Raw genomic sequence first — 24,165 nt, 5'->3', positions numbered from 1 at the left:
GTGCAAAGGCCAAAATACATCTCAGAATGTCAATTAAACCCATTGCAGCTCCACCCCGCAGCTGGTCAACATTATGTAATGTATGAATTGTTATTGCATTGTAACAGATGTCTGCAGCACTTTCTTTTCTTCAGTGAAATCACATCAGCTTTGGTACTCACAATCGCCAAGTATTGATCATGCTGAGTGTACTTCAGATTATTGTCACTAATAAGACTCAGTGGTTTTCAGCATTGAATAGATTTCGTTATATTATTTTCACATTTTGGGTACGAATCTATTTTAAACTGTGGTGATGTTTTACAACAGTGAAGTGCCTGTTAAGAAAAGAATGCGGTTAATGCTAGTCTTTGAAATGTATATTTGAAATAACAGTTTTGAGTGAGGTGACTTTCCAGTCATCGTTTATTGCAGAGAGTAATGATTATATTAGATTATATAAGAATTGAAATGGAAGTGTTGATAATGCTGAGGGTGGAGATGTCAGATATAGGCTTTAAAAAAAACAATAAACACAGTATGTTCAGTAATTCATTCATTACTAAGGAAGATTTCTTATTGACAGTAATGTATCACATTTGGTCCTACTCTTTCCTGTATTCCACACTGGCTGTAATAAAGGGTTTTTGTGTCATATATGCTATGGGAACGACTCATAATGTAGTCACTCGCCTACTTGGCACAGAAACTGCAGTGTAGATGCAAACAGTGACAGAAACGGTTACAAAAAGGTGATGAACTGAACTGTAATGTAAGATGAATAGTCTAGCCTTCTGCTCTTGTTGGCTGTTGTATTTCATTCACATATTAACAGTGCAGCAGTGTTGGTATTTTGGCTGTAACTGCCACTACTGTGTCTAAATCTCAGAAATGAACCAGGTCAACCTTTCAGTACCCACAGGATGTGGTCAGTTGCTGTGTGTGTGCAGCTGTACTGCATTAATTGTAGTTAATAACAAGACCCATGTCAGTGTTTTCTCCTCGTGCCATCATAAAAGTCGCCTGATCCCAGGCTGACTATTGATTTAAAGTATTTACCCTCCTCATGACCACACGAGGATTGCATTGCTTGAATTTGAAGAATGCTCTCTGTCTCTGCACTGCTTTTTATAAATGATCTGTGCAACAGTACACAGCTTGTTTATCAGCTGTGAAAATATGTCACCAGCAATTTTTGTTGTTATTATATATTGTTTGACTAATGATCTGATTGTTTCAGAACAGATTGTTGAACTGTTGAAGTGCAGTGCTTGAATTTTATTTGGTTAGAGGTTGGGGAACTTTTTGCATTGCCCCAAACTCTTTTGTTCTAGCAAATGTAACGTTTGCTTTGATGAAGAAACAGTAGGAAATGTTGAGATTGAGAGGGCTTTTAACTAAGACGATGCACTCTATGTCAACAATAACAAAATGTCAAGGAGTTATGTTGTTACTGTGTCCACTGGCTTGTAAGAGTGATGATAATGTACATCTCCCCTGTATTAAGTGACTGTTGGTTTAAGTTAGGCCGTCTTACACGACTAACTTTTAAAACATGAAGTGAATCTGTAAATGGATATTTCAGACAAAGCAAAGAAATGTGCATATTAAAAGAAGAAAAAGAATGAAGAATTCTAACAAGTGTCGATAAAATCATTTGAAGCGTGACAAAGTGTGGAGTTGGCCACGCAAAGGCAAGAGTAACTGAAACACTTATTTGAATATAAGTCATGTCACTCAACTTGATGCCTGGCTGTCTGTATGCACCACATAATCACATCTAAAAATGTGAAACCTGCATCTCATGAGGAGGAGTGGCTCATAATAGAATTTGTCAGGTGCTTGTGCACAAAGCCTTTTATTTAAGGCAACATGCCAGTACCATTGGGGGCTGGCTATGGTCATTAAGATGACGTGGCAGTTCACTTGCTAATTGCCTGTGTGAACTGCTTATAGTCTGGTTTCACAGTTAACTGTTGTCCCCACCCTCACTTTGCATTGTGTGCACAGATGTTTCCTAGCAAGATGCAGGTGTAACGTAGTGCTTCTCACACTCCAGCAGGAAGGAGCAGCCTAACTGCTGCAGCTCTGTTGTCACACGCCATCCTGGCTCTTCTCTTTGCACTTTTCACCATTTGTAGTGGCTTTTGAATTACTTAAGACTCACACTGTTCATCAGAGATCATGATGTGTTATTTATACATCCCGACAACTGCTGTGTTAATTTGTAACATTTTGATTTTCCTCTGCTTGCTTTTCCGTTGTGTTTGTGGAGGAAAACAGATAAACACATGCTTTCTGTTTATTGATGATACTTACAATGGATAGTTCATAAATGTGAACTGACAGTCTAGCCTGTTGGCTGCCGTGGTGTGCAGGAGTCATAAATACAGTCAAAACTATTTTTAACCTCAAGTTATGAATGATTTGTCCTTCTGTGTGTGTGCAATCACTACATTTTATGTCTTACTAACTCCTTGTGATCCAGCTCTGCTCCAGCTAACGCCACACAACACTGTTTTGTCAGTCCCCAGCCTCACCCCAACCCCCACTACCGCCATCACAACTAACACCACAAATCTCTCCGCTTATAAAGACCACCGCTTCGCCATAGCCACGGGTAATCACTTGTTCAGGCTCAGCACCCCTGCGCTTGAGTTAAGATATCCCCTGAATTGTAATGGATTAATTGGTTGAATATACAGAGGGACAGCCTGCCAACTCAGCCTGAACGGAATAGGACTAAATGGCATGGAAATGAACAGTCCATGTTCGCACAGATTACTTGAAATGTCTACAAGGATAGATAGAGGACCAAGATTGCCAGGGGAAATGGGGATGTATGCGTTGAGGCATCGTGTGTGTCCCTGCATGTGTTTAGGTAGACACGAGTAGTCTATCGGTGCTTGGGTGATAAGCAGCACATGCTAGCTAGCAGTGGAGCGTAATGTTCCTGCTTTAACAAATAATAACCCTGCCAGTGATTTACTGCCTATGAGGCTTTTTCCTGTGTGTTTTGTTCTCTCTATAAAAGCCAGACAGCGTTTATAAAGAGGCAAAGCATCCCCCCCCCCAGCACTCACCAATAATGAGGATTAAGGTGGTGAGACCACATTTACTAGCATTAGTTTTTTCCTATTTGTGTTTCGAACATGTTGTTCATGGTGATATTGAAAGCACCTAAAGCACAAGTACACAATTCTCTGCAGAAACAAACAAATGTCCCATTTTTTTAGGGTAATTTGCCTTTGGATCAACACACAATGTTGCTCTGTTTTCTTGTCATCTGCATATCTTTCCACCTTTCAGTGTTCCCCTTTCTCTCTGTGTTTTTTTTTTTGTTCTTTTTTTTTTCTTTCTTTAGTTTTGACAGCATGGGTGTCTTCTTGTCAGAAGTAGTTGGTGGGTGAACTGCCCCATAAAAGTGGATTAATACTTACTCTTTACACTCTGCTCAGCACGTTTGCTCCAAGGTGCTGAGTGGATCCTGAAGCAGCGACTCTGCACACCTAACAGTCTTTCTCTCTCTCCTTGCAGGCTGACTTGACAGGGATCAAATGGAAGAGGTTTGTGTGGCAGGGTCCCACCTCTGCACCCATCCTTTTCCCAGTGACAGAAGAGGACCCCATCCTATGCAGCTTCAGCCGCTGCCTAAAGGCAGACGTGCTAAGCGTATGGCGGCGCAGCCAGCGGCAGGGCCGGAGGGAGCTTTGGCTCTTCTGGTGGGGGGACGACCCCAACTTTGCCGATTTGATCCACCACGAGCTTGCAGGTAGGGGTTCATTTGCATGCATATAAGGGCATATCATGTTGAAAAAAATATGCATGTTTAAGCTGTGCAGGTACTTCCTTTTTTTGCTGACTTCTGACTACAGTGGAGATCAGAGGTCGGGGTCAGCTACTGAACAACACCCAGGGTGCTGGTAGGGATTCACTGATTCACTTCAACGGGAGAAGAAGAGTGCCTGTCTGACACAGAGGTGTTACTTTAAGTTGAAATTTTAGATTATTTACCCAGCTGCTGCATGAAAGCCTTTCTTCTTATTTTATCAAATTAGATGATTAAAAAGATGCGAAAGGGGGCAGTTGTTCAAAATCTGTGAGTCACTGCTCTGGTTAGAAAAATCATCTCTGAACATTAAATTCACTCTCATTACCAAGACACCTTTTGTTGGATTCATTCAAGGTTGTACAGCTAAAAGAATGATGGCTGTAAAAGATAGCTGGAAGTGTGGAGGGCTCGCAGCTTTTGTAAAAGAAGCACTTGAACATCGATCACCATGTCAAGATAAGTTATTGGTTGTACAATGAAAAATGATACAGATTTCACTGGTTGATTGTCAGGTAGGCACCGGGGAGAGACCCTTTGCGTGAGAGCCTTGGGGAAGTGTTAAAATCTGTGTGATCTGATACCTCGCATATGCTCCCTCTTACCCTCTTCTAACTGATAATCTCACCAAGCAGGTTGGTAGTGCCAACACCTGCAGGGCGACTCCCTCTCTCTGGAGATGCTGGGCATCACGCTGTCTCATTACTGCATGTGTGTTTGAGAGACGAGCGTCATATCTAAGTAACCATTGCCCTGCACCGGATGAAGCAGCACCTTGTACTTTTTCTATTTATTATAAATTTTCAGTAGAACAAGTTCAAGTCGCATCAGGCTGTTCCACAGAGGATGATCAGGATAAGAGGAAGGTATAGGAAACTGAGCTCAGCCCGATTATAACTTGAGAGAGACGCAGCATGCCGGAGCAGTCATGCAGAAACGAGGCAAATGCATCCACCCCCCACTTCGTTCTGTTCCCTCTTCAGTAACGTAACATTAGAGGTGGAAGATGGAAAAGGCCATCTTTATTCATGCTCTCTGCCATGTAGATTGAAGTTTGGAGTCTGAGCCAAGCACAACCCGTCTGTGACCCTCCTTCATTATGGGACATTGTGCCTGAAGTGGACTCAAAATGGGAGCTGAAGGCTATGATGGGCAGCTCATTCAGGCCTAACGGGTCTTGGTAATTACCTCAAGCGTCTGGCTCAGACCATCTAATGGAGTGTGTTACGTTTCAAGTAGGAGGGGATCGTATGGAGAATCTATATTTGGAAAATGTTTGAATTGATGCTGTGTTCTTGCACTGGTTTAAGATTAAATGTGATATTTCAAGTGTTTCAGGAAATAGAAATTAGAGAACTTGGATCATAGATGGATCAAGTCAATAGACTTGACATTAGATAATTGAATATTGAGCAGATGTTTTGGTTTTGTTGAACTCCTTCAGTGCCTTGTTTCAGATGTCTTCCTTGACTTGCAGATAAAACATGGCATCTAGAGGGCATCTGTTCCTTTTGAGAGTTATCTTCATGTGGACAGTCACAAAGACATACATCTTGGACACTTGATGAGATTTTTCACATTCACCCCTTTTTGTATTGCTCAAGTGATCATGCACCCTGACTCAACTGTGTCTTGGTGTGAATGGTTCCCAGATGGGTGATTTAAGCCATGTTTCCTGTTTTGGAAGCTGCTGTTTCCTTCTCTCTAGTGGAAGATGTCTTTCTTCTCCTTCTCCTTGAGTCTTTTCCCCTCATGTAGCTGCTGTGGGACTTAGGCAATGTAATGAAGTAGAGCAGCCCCTGTAGATGGATCTTAAGTCAGTCAGAGGGCTTTTCTCTCTTTTCCTCTCTCTCCCATCCCCCGATCTGCAGCTGCCGATCAATGTGTTCAGGATGGTGTGTGCTGAGAACTGATCACACAGCTGAAACGGGTGTGAAGGAATGTCAGGACGTCTGTCTAGGTGGCTTTACCTGTATATATTAACCTGTGGAGGTTTATTGGCAGCTTACGGGTGTATTGCAGAGATCCTGCAAATGCTGATAGAATAAAATAATTTTAAGGTAGCCTTGGACTTGAGTACTGTTATTGAATATCACTGCTTTGGCAGAGTGTTGGCGTGTGTGAGAATGATGATTGACAGGCTGCTGTGGACTCTCCTGGGTCCTCTGCCTGTGGAGGCATGAACTGACAAACACTAGCTAGTGTTGGCAGGGCAGACGACGGCACGACCCAATCCGTGATGGGCTGTCACAACTGTTGTCGCTTTTTAACTGCACCACATACTTTTTTCCCCAACTAGTTCGATGGATTTGTTTGCCTTTGGTCCTGTCCTGTCTTGGGAATTCTAGAAAGCTTTATTTTCTTTTTGTGTTTACTTTTCAGCCTCTTTTTAGTCTTTAGTGCTATGTTGGTGGTAAACACGAAAATCCCATTTTTTCCTTTCATTTCAGCAAGCTGAAACGGCACTTCCTCACTACCCCCTTCCCCCCACCCCCTCAACCCTCATTAGATTAGTGGCCTGTGAAAGTCTTTTAATTTTGAGCAAGTGCCATTTCTGTATACCAGTGTGCCAGTAATCCCTTCTCTCCAGGGAGGTGAGGGGAGAAGGAGTGAGCCATAGAGATGAGAGTAGTGAAGGGCGGAAAACTTGAGGGATCTTTTAGCGCCTGACACTTAATCACTATTGTAGGAATGTAAGGGTAACCACCAAGCCCCTTGCCTACACTGTTGGACAACCCGCCTTGCTCTACCAACACAACGAGAAAACCAATTCTAATCTTCCCGTGGCCATGCACAGAAATTATTCCCAACAAGTAAATGCCGTTGCTGAATTTAACACCCCTCCCCCCAGTGGTTCAGTATAGGCATTTATTCTTATGCAAATGCCTTGCTCTCTTCATCATCCTCTCCCCTCAGAAGCTGGAGGAATGTCCTGACCAGGAGTATCAAAAGCCAAAGATAAATGGCTGCCTTTTCCTCTCCTCAAAGACCCAGTGATTATTTTTTTTTCTTGCATAGAAATTAGGAATGGATGTTGGTCTGTGAGAGTAATTGCTCCATGGTACATTTCTTTTAAGTTCTTTTTAGTCTGTCCTGGTCCTCCTGTACTTCCCCTGACCGACAGAGTCCCTCTGGGGCTTCCACTGCTGGCAGCCTGGCTCCATGTTTCCCCCTTGATTTTCTCAGGTCACTGTTCCCTTAGCTGCATGCAGCTTGAGACTGTTGTGCTTCACACAGCAGTCATTCTTTACCTTTCTGATTTACTCCAAAATGAGAGGTTTTGAGAAATGTCTGCTTTAATGAATATGTTTAATTTAGGTGTAATTATTTTGGAAGTATGTGGAACATCTTTCCATGCATGGTCCTCCCTTAGTACAGCAAGGCTATGATTATTAGTTGTTGAGGAGAAGGTTAAAATAAAGAGACAGTCATCTGCTGTCCAGAGCAAATTATCAGCAAGCCCTCTCCACCATGCTCCCTGGAGCTCACACATTTATTCATTACTGGGTGTGGGGTCAGATGTCTAGAGAACAAGAGAGAGAAATGTTGGGGGAGGGAACAAGAGGTTTGCATTTAAATGTCTGTCTCCTCCACCAGTTGACGATGAACGCATTGTTTGGGATTCATCCTGTGATCAAGGGAAGAAAAGCTTATTTTAACAGCACTTGTGAGCTTGTTTTCCACAATGATATTCTGACAGTTGTTTTTACTGGTGTGCAGTAATTCTTGGAACTTTGCTAAGTTCATAGGATTATTTTTTTGTTCTTGTTTGACTACTCTCCTCTGTGCTTGTGAATCAAGGCTGAAATAAAAGCAATCCTGCCTTGCACCTCAGGGCAGAATCCCCAGTTCCAAAGGGCATATTTCAGTAGTCTGTGAGGGCTGTGTTGACTGAAGGTTTCACTGTTTTACTGGACAGACTATTTTTCCGTGTCCTCTGTGAAGATCTCGCTCCTTGAATATTATTGAACTGCCTTCATGTTTGTGAGAGATGATCTGTTTGAAGCATAGCAGAATGCAGATGTTTGTTGTTTGTCAAAATATTCAGAGCATTCAAAATACCAAAACATCTGTTGGAATTTTTTTTTTTTCAGTACTGTGGATTTTTGTTGTCTTTGCAATGACTGTATGATGAGCCAAATGACCTAGGTGAAAGATCTGATCTGCTGTTTGTGAGTTTGTGTAAAACAGACATTGTTGATGCCTGGGAAAAACAAAGTTATTGGCATGTTGTATCCTGAGGGTTGGTTTGTGCTGGAAAAGAACTAGTTTGTATAGCGTTTGTTAGTGTGTGTCTGAAAACAAGGGTGCATGGAGTTTTTGTGAAAAAGAAAAAAAAACATCAGAATTTCTAAATCTAAAATAAAATTTATGGAGGATCATAAACTCAGATTAAATTGCCAAGTGTGTGTGACTCCAAATAAAAAAAATGCATTTAGAAATGCAAAAAAGTCTTCCTGGCATGCAGTTGGTTTAAAGAGACAGATCACCCAAAAATGAAAATTCTGTCATTGTCTACTCATACCCACGCAGATGGAAAGTTTCTGAGTCCACAAAACATTTCTGGAGCTTCACAGCAAAAGAGAATTGCAGCACTCTAAAATGACTGGAAGGGCCATACAGCTCGCCGGGTGTAAACCAAGTCTGTGGAAGCCTTGAGAGCCCAAATTGTTTTGATAAGACTTTATTGATCAAGCCATTATCCTTGTACTGTACCTGCCACTGTAACCACTAAGCCAGGGGTCTCCAACCTTTTTTCCCCCCGAGAGCTACTTTTACAAAATAAGGAAAGCCCCGCAAAAAGTGGACTTTGGTGAAATGGCGCGCCACATTACACCTTTTACCGACCAACATGCTGGCACCACAGATCTGACACACACACTTGTCATTAACATTTGTAAAACAAAATTCTCTGGGTCTCCCACTCTTGGTGAAAATGGTAGGTTTTAATCCACTTGTTGGCTTGGACACCTATCGACATCATAAACTCCTGCTCATCTCACATCACCACTGACTCATCAAGATTGACAGCAGCACAACTTTTTGATTGACAGCTAATTGGCAAATAATCATTTTGTGTTGGAAGGGGGCGGGACAACTGTGAATTTTGATTGGACATAAATTTAGCTGCAGAAGTCAGACAGTAGGTACCCAGAATCTGTCATCCTCGAGAAGAGTCGCAGAGTCACAGTCCATGAGACTGTGTTGACACTCCATTGGTGTCAAGAAGCTCTATGGGCTAGCACCAGTAACTTAGGGGGGGTGGGGCTTTTGCAAAAAGTCAGTTAAATTTTCAAATTTATGTATTCTAAATTGGCCCTTTGGCGAGCTACTTGGACAGGGACGATGAGCTACTGGTAGCTTGCGAGCAACGCGTTGAAGACTCCTGCACTAAGCTAAGAGGGTCCTGCCTGCACCTTGTCCGAACTGGATTTATGAGCTTGAACTCATGTAGTTGCGCTCCTTGACGAGATCAGCTAGAATTTACAAAATCTGCATACCTCGGTGTCCTCTAGCTGGGCTGGTTAGTGCTTTCATGGTTTCCAGATATGATTTAGTTGGAACTAAACCTTGACTAGACTAGATGATTATTGTCTTGTTTTAAAATTTTGTGTGCCTATAATCATCATGCCCATGGCCTGTAATGTTTTGATGGCTTATCCCCACTGAATTTGCTGCTGGAAAGCTTGAATTTGATTTCATACTCGCTCATATATGTATATGTTCACACATTTTCCAACCTGTACTTTATACTGTTTCCCGTTGGCGTTTATTGTAGAAACAGTTGTGTTTCAGTCTTGCTTTTGCAGCCACAAAGTTATAGAGCACAGTGCTGGAAGCAGCTAGCAAGCAGATAACAGATGGACAGACCAAGAGATGCACTGGTCAGCTCAACAAGACAAACGCACTAGAGAGAGATGAACTGCAAGCTATCATGTCAACGTAACATTACTGTTATTTGCTGACATCAACCTTGGAGAAAACACAAGTTTACCTTATTGGGTGATCTGTTCCTTTAAGTTACTATTTAGTCTTGGACAAGTGCCCTTTTGAAATTACTCAGCAGTTTGATTTATTGGTTGTATGGAATATGTGTTGCACTTGTTAGACTTCATTTTGAGAGTTTTTGTTTATGTAATTTGAGTTGGATAGAAGTGATTTTAAAGAACCAGTTTCATTAAGTTCAATAAATCATAATATGTATGTTTTTTTGAACACACTGGTATCAGATTTCAGTTATCAGCACTGGTATTAAAAAGAGAACAGAAATGCTATCGGGGCATCTCCAATTTGATTCTATGTTTTAGAAGTGCTTGTTTCCACCAGCCTGAAGCCCATCAGTCCCACTTCTCTGCACCGAGAAACTTGAATGGTGATTTTAATCTTTATGACTTGACAAATTTCCACAATCTGAAAATGTAGAATCATATTTGTCTATTTCAGAGCCATGTTCTTACAGCAAAATGTCAAGCCATCAGTTATGGAGTTGTCTGACTCTGACTTGCCGTGCTGTTTTAAAGATGGGTATGGCATTTGCTGTATTGAATAAGGATAGAAGCGATCTCACACACACACACACACACACACACACACACACACAAATGAATGTGATACAGATTCAGGCCCATGGCGATGTAAGACCCATTGTATGCACTGCAGCCCAGTGGATGCCCCAGGCAAGGATTCAGAAAGAAGAAATGCTATTCACTTTTTAGAATTTCCAAATGTTATTGACTTGGACAGCATGTGAAAGTCAAAACTGAATTTTTGAAATCTCCGCTCTTCAGCTGTAAAAATGGTCAAAGGGCTTCCAAAAGCTTTAAAGTGGACAATGAAGAGTCTCAGCCTTGAAGTCTTGGTGATGGCTAAAACTAATTAAGAAACTGACTTAGAATGCAGAACTGTGGCAGAAAACATTGCTTTCTGGAACAACATTCAAACATTCTGTTAATACTGTGAAAGCTGTATTTTGGAAACACTGGAAATGCTCTCAAACTGAGCTTTGTTTGGGTGGCGCTGATAGATAAAGATAATTGGTCAGTGATACATGTGGTTAACCTTGGCTTAGGAATTATTTTGCTTTCTCGTTTTTCCTTCGAAGCTAGGTCTAAAGTTCACTGTGCAACACAGGGAATGATGAATAGATGAACCCAGACCAGCTCTCTTATGAGGAAAAAGTAAAGGAGGCCGATGGCTTTTGTGCTCAGGGATCAATTTTCCAGGGCTAATCTCCTGCTTGTGAACCACCCTCCGCTTTCCTCTTTTCCTCCTGCTCCATCTCCCTCTCTCACTCTCTCTGATGGATCTCCATTGACTGGCACAGCGCAGGGACTCGGCCATGCATGCAGCTCTGGCCCATGGGTGCAGTCTCCCTCTCTTCTCTCTCTATCCGTCTCTCTTTTCCCTCTCTGCTTGAGAAATATTCATTAATTAGTAATGGAGACTTTACAGAGCACCATTGGTTCTCTCGCTTTCCTTGCAGATAAGGAGCAGAGGAGAAAAACTTCTGGCCAGGCTTGGTAGAATCCCCCTGAGCACAGTCGATCACAAAGCATTAATCTTGCTGTTTAATGACCGACTGCTGCTCTAATTGCTTATACACAGACGAGCAGCTGTGGGGGCTGCAGTAAATATTTCCTCAGCTTTTACTAAATTCCATAACTTTCTTAGCAGTTTACATAGACCTCAGAAAATACTCATCCCTTTTTTGTGATACGTAGGTGTGTAAGCAGAGCACTGGTCCCGTGTTGAATCTCAGCGGTATAGGAAAGGCGTTGTGCGCTTTTGTTTCAAAAGGTGTTTTTATTGCTTGCTCAAGGTAGATGCGAGTATTCTTAATTGAGCTGCTGTGCCACCCGCTTAAGAGCTCTTACAAAGGTCAGCTCATCTGGGCCTGCTGCACAGGAGGGAGAGACATGAAAGTGTCCCAGCCATCAGCTGAGCTCATAAATCTTTGTTTAAATGAGGCCACTCATCTTTCGTCCTGTGCGCTGACCAGCCCGCACCATTCCCCGCGCTCTCCCGGCCCATGTGCACTCACTAAACAGTCACCAAGCTGGGATTTTGGGTCACAGATATAAGAGAAAAGTCCCAACCGCCATGGAAAACCAAAGTCTACCCAGAGTGTTTCTTACTTAAGCAGTTAAGCACACAAGGCAAAGGTAGGCAGCCCTGCGGAATGTTAACCTTACTGCACACTGTCAACAGAGCCGAAACATTAGTAGATTGACTGAAAATAAATTGACAGTTATTTTGTTAATTAATTGCCAAAAATGCCAAACATTCACTGTTTTCACTTGTGAAAATAGGACTTGATGCTTTTTTCTGTCTTATATAGTGGTAAACTGAACAGCATATTTTGGACTGTTGGCAAAATAAAATGAGCAATTTGAAAACCTCTGGATTATTATGATTGACATTTATCACTGTTTTCTGACATTTTATTGACACAACGGTTAATCACTTAATCAAGAAAATAGTTGTCAGAATGATGGATAATGAAAATAATTATGAGTTGCCATAGTGTTCACTACTGAATAAGACTGGACAATAAGCTTTGTGGAATAGTTCTATGTGATGTTTTGCTAGTTTGCAGCTTACAGTTCTCTCTACTTGAAACAAGTGTCACAACGCTCTGTTACAAATTATGACCCACTCCTTCTCACTTGACTATATCTGCTGAGTATCTTTCAGTAGTGAAAAGTGGCTCTCCCTTCAGAGGGAGATTCTGTTTTCAAATGTTTATTAATGTGAAGTAATGTTGAGAGCTGATGCTCCTGTTCTTGCTTTTGTCCCAAAGAAAGCTGATGCTGTTCGCTCAAGGATGTGACAAAACCAGAGAAAACAAAAATGTTCAGGGATTTGATGACATTTAACTGTTATTAATTTAATTTTTATTTGTTTGTTTTAGTTTTTACCCTGTGGTTTGAGCAGGTTGGGTCCAGAGGCATCTGTTACGGGGATTCCTCTATTAAAAATGTCAAAGCCAAGCCCGTTCTGTCCCACAGTACAGAGTCACTCCTGCCCTGGGTGTTCGGCCCTGTTTTGAAAATAATAGTAATAAGAGAGAGAGAAAAAAAAAGTTGTGTTGCCAGTTTTAGAGAGTTAGCGTCACATTGTTTACATCGGAATGGGCGCTAGATTTTGACTGCTAGTAAGGGAGTGTTTGCAGCAGGCATTGCATGATGAACATCAGGTCGTTAGGAACACTTGATGTAAACCAGACGTCTGCTTTAGAGCTGCCCGGCGCTCGAGGGAGAGACTGAGGAGGAACAGGCGACAGAGAGGAGAAGGCAGATGTGAGCTTGGCAGAAGAAAACAGATGTGTTTGCCATGGCGGTTGATATGAAAGTAGGTGTAGGGTGCTTTCTGCCAGTTTTACAGAAGAGCCATCACATCACCGAAGGCTCAAGTAGGACGGCAGGTTGAACTGCAGAATACAAGCTGGGTCGATCTTTATCTTGCCCTATGTTCCTTTTACAGAGTCTCTTCATGGTAAGCATTTTGTGCTATTATTCTGCCTGGTTGTCCTGTATAAATGGTGTAAACACACATTGTATGGACATTGTTGTTCTGCCTTTAAGTTGACAGCGAAGGTAGCAACAGAGCTGAATTGAAGTCTGTGAAAGAAACGGTGAGACATCAGGACGGGACATGTGCTGTTGTGTTACACGACACGCCTCTTTCTTCCGGAATGCCAGCACACTATCTAAAATCACACACTGGGGCGGCGTTTTGCAGGCATTGTTTGGTTCAGTGTAAAAACACAAAGCCAGTGTAATGGGGACTTTAAGTTCAGTCGCTCTGATCTCTTCAGCGTTAGATTTTGACCTAAATTCTGTTTCGTTTTCTTTTTTTTTTCTCCCTGTCTTTTCTCTTAATCTGCTGTCAGTGCCTCAGTGGGTTGGCTTTCTTTTCTTGTTGACTTTTTGCCCTCTTGCCTGCCGTGCCTCTCAGGATGGCCAGGACAGCTGCTAAATCACTCAGTGCAGACTTGGTGAAAAATTGTCCTTAATCCCGTGCATGTTACATCCACATTTTCTAGAAATTAAATGGCTTTACACTGTTGTTGACTTCCTTTTTTTTTATTTCTTAATTTTTAATAGGAAATTGCTGTTTTCCTGCCTTTTTCCTGCCTTTGCCCTGCTTTTCTGTGTTCCTGATCTTATCCCTCAAGATATGTGTGCACCTGATGTATTAGTTTGTTGCTCTCAAAATCATCGAGCATTTACTTGGAAGCTAGCCTGAGGTTGTTTTCCTTTGGTTGGATATAATGTTTTAAAGGCTAGCTGAACTTTCCTTGTCTAGTAGAGCCGTGGCATTTGAAAGTGGATTTGATGGCGTGGGGATACTTTTTTCTTTTGAAATCTTTTACATTTTTCAAGCAGATGTTTGGAAGCGCATTCATGCGATATAGCTTTCTGTTGGCTTCAACTCATGAAAAGCACAGAAAGCATCTCATCTTAAATCAGCTTTTCAAACCTGCCAGGCTGCCACAGGGCCCTGCTGTCTCTCTTATTTAAGCAAGGGAATCAGTGTAATTTCCTATTTTGATAGCTTTGGAATCATTTAAAATTAGAGTATATTAACCAACAGTGAGCCAAGGGTTCACTTAATAATTCAATAAATTTTGATTAACTTGCTTTTCGGCAGGCTTGTCCCTCCCCATTGCTTGCCAAAGTGACACGAAGGGTGGGTCACACCCGATGTATTTATTTCATCTGTACTCAGGCAGAGACGGCACACTTGGTGAGATGTTTGCTGGAGACTTGACTGAAAGCAGCTTAAGTGCTGTAAGATGTGAGCAGTGGCTGTTAATGAGATTAGACCAGCATTCAGGCCAGCGAAGAATGTGATTCAGAAAGCAATGCTGATATGGGTGTAACGGTACATTTATTCATCCTGAACAACTTGGTACAGGACATTGAGTCTGATATGTGGCTTGTTTGGGTATGGTGCGCCATATGAACCAAATAATTAGAGTCCTGTGAGCCTGAAACAGTCTGATCACAGTCTAACTCTTTGAAGGTGTAGAACAGAAAAGTGCGTGTTTTTCTTGAGAGTGTGTTAGCAAGCCATTCTAGTTTGGTTTTTGCAGCCCGTATATGTGGAGGTGGGCCTGTTACAATTATAGTACAAATCTTATTCATTTTATTGCACATATTATAGATATATGTCATATATATTATATTATGTTATTGAGGATTAAAAGTTGATTGCCCTTTTTAAAGGTACTACTTGCATTATTATTCTGTTCATTCATTATGACCCCCAAATGGTCTGAAAATAGTGTGGTTTATCGCAGTTATTTCTTGGAGAATATATCGTCCAACAAAAGTAGTTATCATGACAGGCCTAAGTGGAGGGAGGCTGAAACAGACTGAGGGTTCTGAGTCCTTTTCCCCTGTGGTGTTCATGCTGTGACTCACTAAAACAACAACGACCGTGGGAGAGACGTTACTCATAGTGTTTATCACAGGAGGTATGTTAACATAATCAGTTTTGTAGAAGACATGATATTTATGCACAGTATGCTCAAAGTGTGTGAGCCACAGTGTGTTTCCACATGTGCACACGGATTTAAAGCACATAGACAGTTCAGTTCCACATTACTGAGGAAGCATTTTGCTGTAAAAATGAATGCACCCAACAGGGAGAAATACAATTTTGGGTTTTTCCACTGTACCGAAAACAAAACCAGGTTGCTATTGAAATGTGACTTTGTGAAGCATTACACCTCTAAACCCTGGTATTAAAACTCGGTGTTGGGAGGAGCAGAAAGCACCTGAAACCTTCACAGCCTAAAAGCAGGCAGCAGCAGGTTTCTACTTAACCTCTCTGTCTCTCTGTCTGTCTGTCTCAGTGAGAACAGTACTATTTGCATTTACACTGCCTGTGTGCTGTCGTTTTGTGGTATGATTTTCACTTCAGATATGACCTGCTGTTTTTGCATTCCAGGAAATGTGCAATTTCTGTATCAAGGTGTCCAGCGTTAACTGGCAGGTTCTTTTGAAATGGCTTGTCACACTTACGAGATTACCGGAGAGTAAACCTGTCACACTTCTCCCTCCGTGATTATTCTCACAAGTGAAGGCACAAGATCCTTGTCTTTGTCACCTGTGTGTTTGATTAGAAACATAGTTGCTTACAGCTACAGCTATGTTTATTAGAAAGTTTGTCAGACTGGATTTGCAAGGTGTTTCATAATGTTCATATTCATAGGACTGAACTCAGTGAATGTTTTTAGTCTGTGAGTATGTCACTGTGAAGCTGTGCTCCTTTAACGTGATGTTTTGTGATACTGTATTGATTCTCAGAAACACAGTATAGTTACCTTTCTGTGTTGGAGTTAAGTAAGTTTGTCAAACTGAAGGGCCTTCATCAAAATGGAAAACAAAATCTTTTGTGATTGTAGTGTTTGTTTTGTCTTGCTGTTTGTATGTATTTTTAAACACCAGTTAAGAAATCTGTTGTAAGTCAGTTTTTACATTTATTAAAAAAAAAAAAAAAAGAAGAAGAAGAAAAGAAATATTTTTTAACATCAAAGCTTGATAATGGTGATAGGTGGTGCTGCCATGCTTAATCTAAACATTGATGAATATACCAAGTGACTGTGCCATGCCAGGTGTAAGGCTGCTTTTATGGCTCACTTTTACCAGCCGCAGCAACAACATGCAACATTTTGCTGTACTTGAATACTTGTATAAATTGAGTGTTTCCGCAGCCACGATTGAGATAGTTTGTCCCGGATAGTTCTCAAAAATGAAAAAAAAATGGGAAAAAAATCTCTATCCTCCTTTCAATTTTTTTGTGTCACTCTTTCCTTTCCAGCCGAGGATGATGGACTATGGGAGAACGGCCTTTCCTACGAATGTCGCACGCTGCTGTTCAAAGCCATCCACAACTTGCTGGAGCGCTGCCTCATGAATCGCAGCTTCGTTCGCATCGGCAAGTGGTTTGTGAAACCATACGAGAAGGATGAGAAGCCCATCAACAAGAGGTACGTTGGCAAAACTCGTTCTGCTGAATTCTTATGTGCGTTGTCTCTAGATTGTGACGGCGCCCTGTTTATGCACCTGCAATCTGGAAACGGCTATTTTCATGGCTTTTTTTTTCCTCTTACTGTTGCCCTTTTAGACCTGTTATGTCTCTTGATGCTCGGCTGTGATATGGTCTGGTGCAGCTCAGGCTGAGCACTGCTCCATCAGACACGAGGTTCACAGATTTTGTGTGTAGTGGAGTGTGTAGGCTATTGAACCCACACTTCCATGGTGCGGAGTTCTGTTCCCACTGGACAGCACAAATATATATATATATATATATTTATACGGCTGCTTATTAGGAGGCAGATGTGAAATGACATCTGTTGTGCCAGGGATTTTATGCTCGCGGTTTATATGCGGCTCATCTCGATTTAAGTATCTTATGATACTGAGTCCAGTACAATCTTTATCATATTTGTGTTCTTTCTTTAACACTCAGGCACACAGTGCACGCTTAGTCCTCAAGTAAGGATGGAGTTACACTGATTGTGAAATTCTGTGTAAGCACCAATGTTTAAAGTAAGAATTTGGTCAGTAGCTTATGATATTCATTTTTTTGTTGTTTATATAGATTTTGTTATTATTTATTTCCCTTTTTATGAGAGGAATACTAAGACGTTATAAAAAACATAACTGTTTTAAAATCATTCAAGCCTTCACTATAGTATCTTCCAATTTAAATCATACAAAGTTATGAAACAGCCTTTAATATTACTTTCTTTCAAATGAAAAGGAGCTTTTTTGAAAAGTAAGTGCTTCGGAAGCCCTCTTCAGCCTGTTATACAACTACCTTCTCATTGAGGATTTTTCATTTCGTAGACAGCCTTACAAACTCATGGCAAGGCTGTCACAAGCCAGTACCTCATGAATGTACGAAATCGATGCAGCACAACAGAAAAACACAGTCGACAGCGATCAACAAGACAAATATAGGCCGATACTGATGTTCGGGTATTGAATCAATGCATCTGTAGTGAGGATACATAAATAAATAAATAACAACAAAAAACTGAAAGCTGTTTTCACATGCTGCTCCATTTAAATCGGTACATAAAGTGATTTTTTTTTCCCTCCAGCAAAAAAACATAAAGTTCAAAAGCAGTTTTCAACCACCAGCAACTTCCCTGCACAATGACACTAAATTATATTAAAATTGATCATCACCATATTATTAAGTTGAAATTGTTGGCCCTACAGTTAACTTGCGGGTCACTCACGTGCAGGTTATGTTGCAGTTAAGGTTTTTTTTTTTGTTTGTTTTTTTTTTTTAAAGGGAGAGCAATTGGGCACTTTTAACAGTGGCTGCACCAAAAAAAACCCTGAAAAGGATTGTAAATGAACCAGGCTTCATGTAACCTGACTGATTTATGAAAAGAAAATATCTGGATGGGCCCCCATCCTACTCCTGTGAATGAGCTCTGGGCATCCCTCTATCGTACGCTACATTACAGTTGTGAAATAAGAGGTGCCGTTTGTCCCGAGTGCCAGCACTCACTCTGTCTCCCATCGCTGCTCTCTCTGAGCGTGTTTGTGCACAACTTGAACATCCTCTACCTTCTCTTTGCTATCTGAGCTCGATTTCTTGCCCTTGGTGTCTGGGTTTATTGATAAGAGATAGAGACTCGTGTTAGGGAGCAAAGATGGCCGTAGTTCTTTTTGCCCTGCAGCCCCGACCCTCCCTATGTCACTTTGTCTCCATGCTGAACACACAGCTATTGTCTCAGAGCTCTTTTTTTAAATGCATCTGTTAAGTAGCAAACTCCCAGCTGTATTTTGTGTGTGCATGTGTCAGTGTGTTATTGTTTCTGGACTTGTTTTGGTGTTGTTGCCAGTCAGGTGACCACGGAGGCCACACAGTGACATAATCCTGTGTGTCCACAGACTTGTGTGTTTGTTTGTTTGCAGGCTAGTTGCTCTGTCCTGGATAGAAATAACCAGAACTATATTACCTTCTGTCAGCTTGTCTTTATCATCACCACAGTGTGGGCTGGCAGATCGGGCTTTCCTGCTTTAATGCCGACTGTTTCTGGGTCTGGTATACTTAGACAATGACTCTTATCTCTCGGGTCAAGTATGTTAGATTTTCACTTTACTGGCAGAATAATAGACAAAAACAAAACTGAAGAACAAGCCACTTCTCTTTGAAGCTATGTTCACAGCTTGTATTTAGCTCTGTTGCCTCTTTACCCAGTACACTGATCACAGAGGGCCCCAGTCAAGGGGAAAAAAACAATGGTCTTTTCCTCTGCTCTGGAATTCACAGGCCACCCTCTGTCTGTGTCTGCTTCTCTCTCTCCCCTTTGCTCCATCCCCCTCTGCTGTCACAGAGTAGACTGGGCAGGTTATAAATAGTGGTGCAACCACCCTGAATCTTAGTTGTTGTCAAGGATGTTTGTCCTCTCCCTTTGCTGTGTTCCGCTGTGCTCCAGCCACGCTGGGATTTCGACAAACAAAGCACCGCAAAACTGTAACGGAAATTTACTAGACCCCTTTAGTGTGTTTTTGATGTCACCACTGCTCCCAGACCTGCTTTTCTGACAGTGAAACGTATCCTGAGCTGTTGTTGATGTAGGGCTGTGGTGTTTATAATTATTAAATGGCTCCAGTAATGTTGTTTTATTGTGTCTGTGGGAAGGAATACTGCTGAGCTCATAGTGATTGGTCCAGAGCTTTTCCTGTGTTTGATAAATCTTGTCACTGTGGAGGTGGTCAAGTTTGTCCTACTGTTCCTGCCATAGAGAACCTGGCGTTCGCCCAGAGGGAGACTTTATCCTCATGGGGGGCGTGATGGTACATCATTCTCAGCGACTTGCTGATTCCATAGGGAGTGGGATTAAAAAGTTAACTGATTAGTTAAGCATCTTGTTTGCCTTTCATCGACATGTAGGTCAGGCACTAGTTAGTTCTTCTCCTAAATCACAATTGGATTTGTGGCAAAGAAAATCAATAATGTCTTTAAATGCATTTCTCCTATGTGCTCACAAAAATGCTCATTTATATATTGTGTAATGAGTTGTTTTCTTTAAAGCTATGAGTAGGGTCATAGTAAGACAAACATTTGAACAGGAAAAAACCCCACAATTTACTAAGGGCTGTGTTCTTGTCATCAGGATGAGTGATACTCATCATTAGATCTCCCATAGTCAGAGATGTTGTACTTCTAAGTTTAGAATTTGGGCCAGGGTGGTTGTTTAGGTGTTGTGGAGAGAGCTGGCGACAAAACAGCATTACACAAGCTGATAGCCAGCTTGGGGCGGTTATTCCTGTCTTGTTACACATAAATGTAAAGCTGCAGTTCTCATTATGAATTCATTTGCACGTTATTTGCTTGATTAATTAATGAATCATTTTGTCTGTCAGAAAATGGTTGAAAATGCTTTTTGAAATTTATCACAGCATAAAGAGATTATTTAGATTTTCATAACTAAAACTAAAAACTAAATGCAATTACCTGTACAGAATCCAGACTTGTCCAGTTTAATAGTATATATGATTTTTTTTTTAAAAAAATCACAATTAAATTTTAAAAAAAATTAAATTTTAAAATCTGTTCAGCATATTTACATCAGTTTCCCAGAGCCCCAGAGTTTCTTTTTTTTTGTCCAGCCAGCAGTCCAAAACCAAAGACTCTTCATTTACTATTATAAATAACAAAGAAAAGTAGCAAGTAGTGATATATAAGAAGTTGGAACCAGCAAATGTTTGATACTTTGACTTGAAAAATGACTGAAACAGTAAATTGATTCTCCAAAATAGTTGGAAATTTATGTTGTTTTGATTGACAAATCTATTAACTGATTTGTTATTATCACAGGCTTTAGGTCACTGTGATATATAACTTTTTGTCTGTAATCCGCTAATTAAGTTTTTGTTAGTAAATTAATTAAAACAAATCCAGATTAATTTTGATAACAATAGGTAGCTACAGCCCACATCGATTGTCAAAATAGTTGCTGATTGAATTTTTAATAAATAAATCTCCAAGTGAATGCATCATTGTGGCACACTTTAACTGAACGTTAACATTTGTGAAAGATGCAAATGCTGTATACATTTTCTGTGGGACACTCAATCAAATGTCATCGCTGGCTGACCATCTGATAATCAGATGAGCGATGTGCAGCATCCAAAGTCTCCAGTTGGTGGAGGCTGTGGCCAGCTGACAGTGCTCATAACCTCAACCACAGACCTCAGCCTGTGTTGAAATGCTTACATCATCTCTCCCTCTCTTCCCCCTCCTCCTCTCTCATTTTAGCCAGACGTGTTTGGTAAGCAATAAACAGCAAACTGAATTTTCACAATGTTTGGTAATGATAACTTATACTGGTGCCTCCAGCTGCTCCCATTCTTTCATATCAAGACATTATGAAGAATTACCATATGTTTTCAGACTCACATTTTTATGAGTCTGCAAGAAAAAGAATCATGTCAAGATTTATGTTAAATATTAAAAACAACTTAACTGTTTACTAATATTTTCTCAAATAAAACCATGCATGTTGATGGATTGAAGCCTGTGTTTTTAAACCAACTGTAAATGCAGCACTATGTGTTGATAGAGCTGACAGAAATTCTCTTTGTTTGGCGTGCAGGCGCCTCCAAGTTGTGCAGCCTGGTTGTTTCTGTGAACCTTATGCTGCTAGGTAGACTGGCTTCAGGAAACGGAGACAGCGCGGGAGAGAACACAAGGGATGGAGGGAGGGAGCGAGGGAACGAGCAAGGGAGAGCTCCTCTTGGTTGTCATGGCAGCAGGGAAATGCACCATGGGATCGTGTGTTTCCAAGGTGAAGCGGGATGCTCGTGCTCTATTGGTCAGCTTAAGGCAGACAACTCATTGACTTGCTCCTAATTGGCTGCATTACTGAAATTCAGAGCAACATTAAATCCAGCCTGCTTTGATGTTTCAATTTGATCAGGACAAAAGGGATCTCATTTCTCTTTATCTGCTTGGTATGCACTGTGTAATAAAAGCAGCATTTACAAGATCTACAATGTACTCCAACTGCGCTGCAATCAGGAGAGTGTTAGATTACTACTCCACTGTATTTAAATCTGTGTTGTCTGATGTGCATTTAGTTGTTGTTGTCTTACTGAGAATATCATTAACAAATCAAACTGTTATGCAATGAGGCCAGTGTGCATCAACTCACATCACAAAAGTGAATCATAATGAATGAATGTTAAACAGTTACACAATAACAATGCCTGCATAAACACATGCGACAGTCTGCACTGATGTGGCTGAGCACATTCTTCCTCTGTTGTTTTACCCTGATGTTGAGAGGTGAATGTGTGAGTGGTGGTGCTCTGTGGCAGGCGGAAGCAGAGAGCAGCACTCTGTTAAGTAGGACAGTGCAGGATAAAGGGCCACTGCCTCCAGTCTGGGGCTAAAGCGCTAAATTTATCCCCTCCCTGCTCCCAGCATAACACAAACACACAGGGAAACAGGCACACAAACATGCCCGTCAACAATCGGCATGCAAGCCAGTCCACACCGAGGGCAGTGCAGGGGCTGGCACACGAGCCTTTCATTAGTATTATTGGCATGAGACACAAGAAATGCAGCCAGACAAAACTGCATGTATAGCATGTAGTGAGCGTAAGTACTAACACTTGCTGATGTCGATGTACAGGACAGCTCAGCACCTCGCGCCCAACACTCGACCCCCCTCTACCCCCTGGGCTTCCCTATACTTCATCAGTCTCTCTAGCAACAGGAACTCCAGGGAGACAGGACCGTGGTACCATGTGACCTGGCGCTCTGGATATATCATGTTGCTGGAGAGATCCTGTCCACAAGATAAATATGGCTCTTAAAGGAAAATACCACAGTTTTTTCCACTTGTATGCAGCATTCTTTAATTGTTATGCAATTATACATTATTAATAGTCCACTTCTTATTGCATCACTTTAGTTTTGCAGTGCAGTCTTTTGCATCACTGACCTTATAAAGACCCTACAATTTGAAGCTGTCTGCTAATACATCTATTTTCACTATATAGCCTGTCAGCCTCAAGGCATACCATATCGTTTGTGTTGACTGCTCTGGGTGACACAATATTTATCCAGGAAATGACTGAATAATAGAAGTAAACAGACCTTCCTCATTATAGAATTGGTATCAGTCAGCTGACATGGATGGATAATGACTTTGTATCATATTGATCAAAGTATAACATTTCCAAAATAATGAGAGCTCTGATTTACATTTACAACATTTAAGCTTGATTAACATAACTCATGAGACTCATGTGCTCAGAGAACAAAATGCTTACAGTGTTCAGAGTATTGTGAAGAAACAGGAGACCATTAGAAAACTCTTTATTGTGAGGTTTTCCCACCAATACCTGCTCCTGAATGCCTTTCTCATTTCTTCTAATGCCCCGAGAGAACAAATAATTTATCTCATCACTAAAGTTAACTGACATCATTGTCTATTTATGTATTGTGACTGATGAAACACATATGTGTGTCAGCAGCAGAGACAAAAGTCACTTGTCATGGAGGGAATCTCCTGTGTCCTTACTTTTCCCCTGCTCCCCCTCAGCTACCCGTCCTGCCTCCTCAGCCGCCATGCGGTGCGCATTCTTCCCATTCCTCCCATCTTCCCATGTGACCAGAGACAGAGTATGGGGCCAAGCAAAGGGCCAAAGAAGTCGTCATAGTTAATCTGTCTGGCATTACTCCCTCCCCATCGCCCCCTCCCTTCCTCTCTCTCCCTTTTTTTTTTAAGTAACTGCGAATCCTGTGGTACTGTCTTTAATCCAGAGGTTCAGACAGATGGCCACATTTAAAGCTAATCCCTTATATGGTGTTAGTCCTTTTATCTCATCGCTGTAGATTATAAGGTGGCTGCATTGTAGCCTGAACTAGCCAAAAATGTTCAAAGGTTTACAAGAATATCACCACAGGGCATGGAAAACTCCGGAGAAACCTCATAATGAAATTACTCCTAGCAGTTATCATGCTCTTTCTTAAAAGCTCAGTTGATTTAGCATGTGGTTCATTTTCAGTGTTAATAAAAAAGTAAATTGACATTTCTTGCATTATCAGAAATATTTCTTGTGCTTAATTTGAAGTAATATCTACGAAGGGAAGTATGTGCAGTTAAAGCGGTGTACACTAGCGAGTTGGAGTTTGTAACAGCTCAGCTCAGCTCAACTGAGGTCTGTAATCTATTTCACACATGTTTTCCAGTATTGTTAATACAACGAGACAGCTTAATACAAAAAATACTTGTAGTAGTTCTGATATGCTGCTGAATGTGCTGTTCTGATAATAAGTCTGTGTTGCCTCCCTGCCACACACTTGTT

At 41.3% G+C, this 24,165-nt stretch overlaps 1 protein-coding gene across 3 annotated transcripts in view; it reads left to right on the top strand.

Moving 5' to 3' along the window:
* med13a (mediator complex subunit 13a) overlaps positions 1 to 24,165 on the top strand; it is a 67,922-nt gene that overhangs the window by 4,291 nt on the left and 39,466 nt on the right. For all 3 annotated transcript variants that reach the window (XM_046409810.1, XM_046409811.1, XM_046409809.1), the window contains 2 exons: positions 3,517 to 3,751; positions 16,640 to 16,808. In XM_046409810.1, the coding sequence (XP_046265766.1) occupies positions 3,517 to 3,751; positions 16,640 to 16,808 (404 nt within the window). The remainder of the gene's footprint in view (positions 1 to 3,516; positions 3,752 to 16,639; positions 16,809 to 24,165) is intronic.

The sequence above is a fragment of the Scatophagus argus genome, chromosome 14, assembly GCF_020382885.2.
Source record: "Scatophagus argus isolate fScaArg1 chromosome 14, fScaArg1.pri, whole genome shotgun sequence".
Classification (NCBI taxonomy): domain Eukaryota; kingdom Metazoa; phylum Chordata; class Actinopteri; family Scatophagidae; genus Scatophagus; species Scatophagus argus.
Note: the sequence above shows the minus strand (reverse complement) of the source record. Positions and strands in the feature narration are given on the sequence as shown.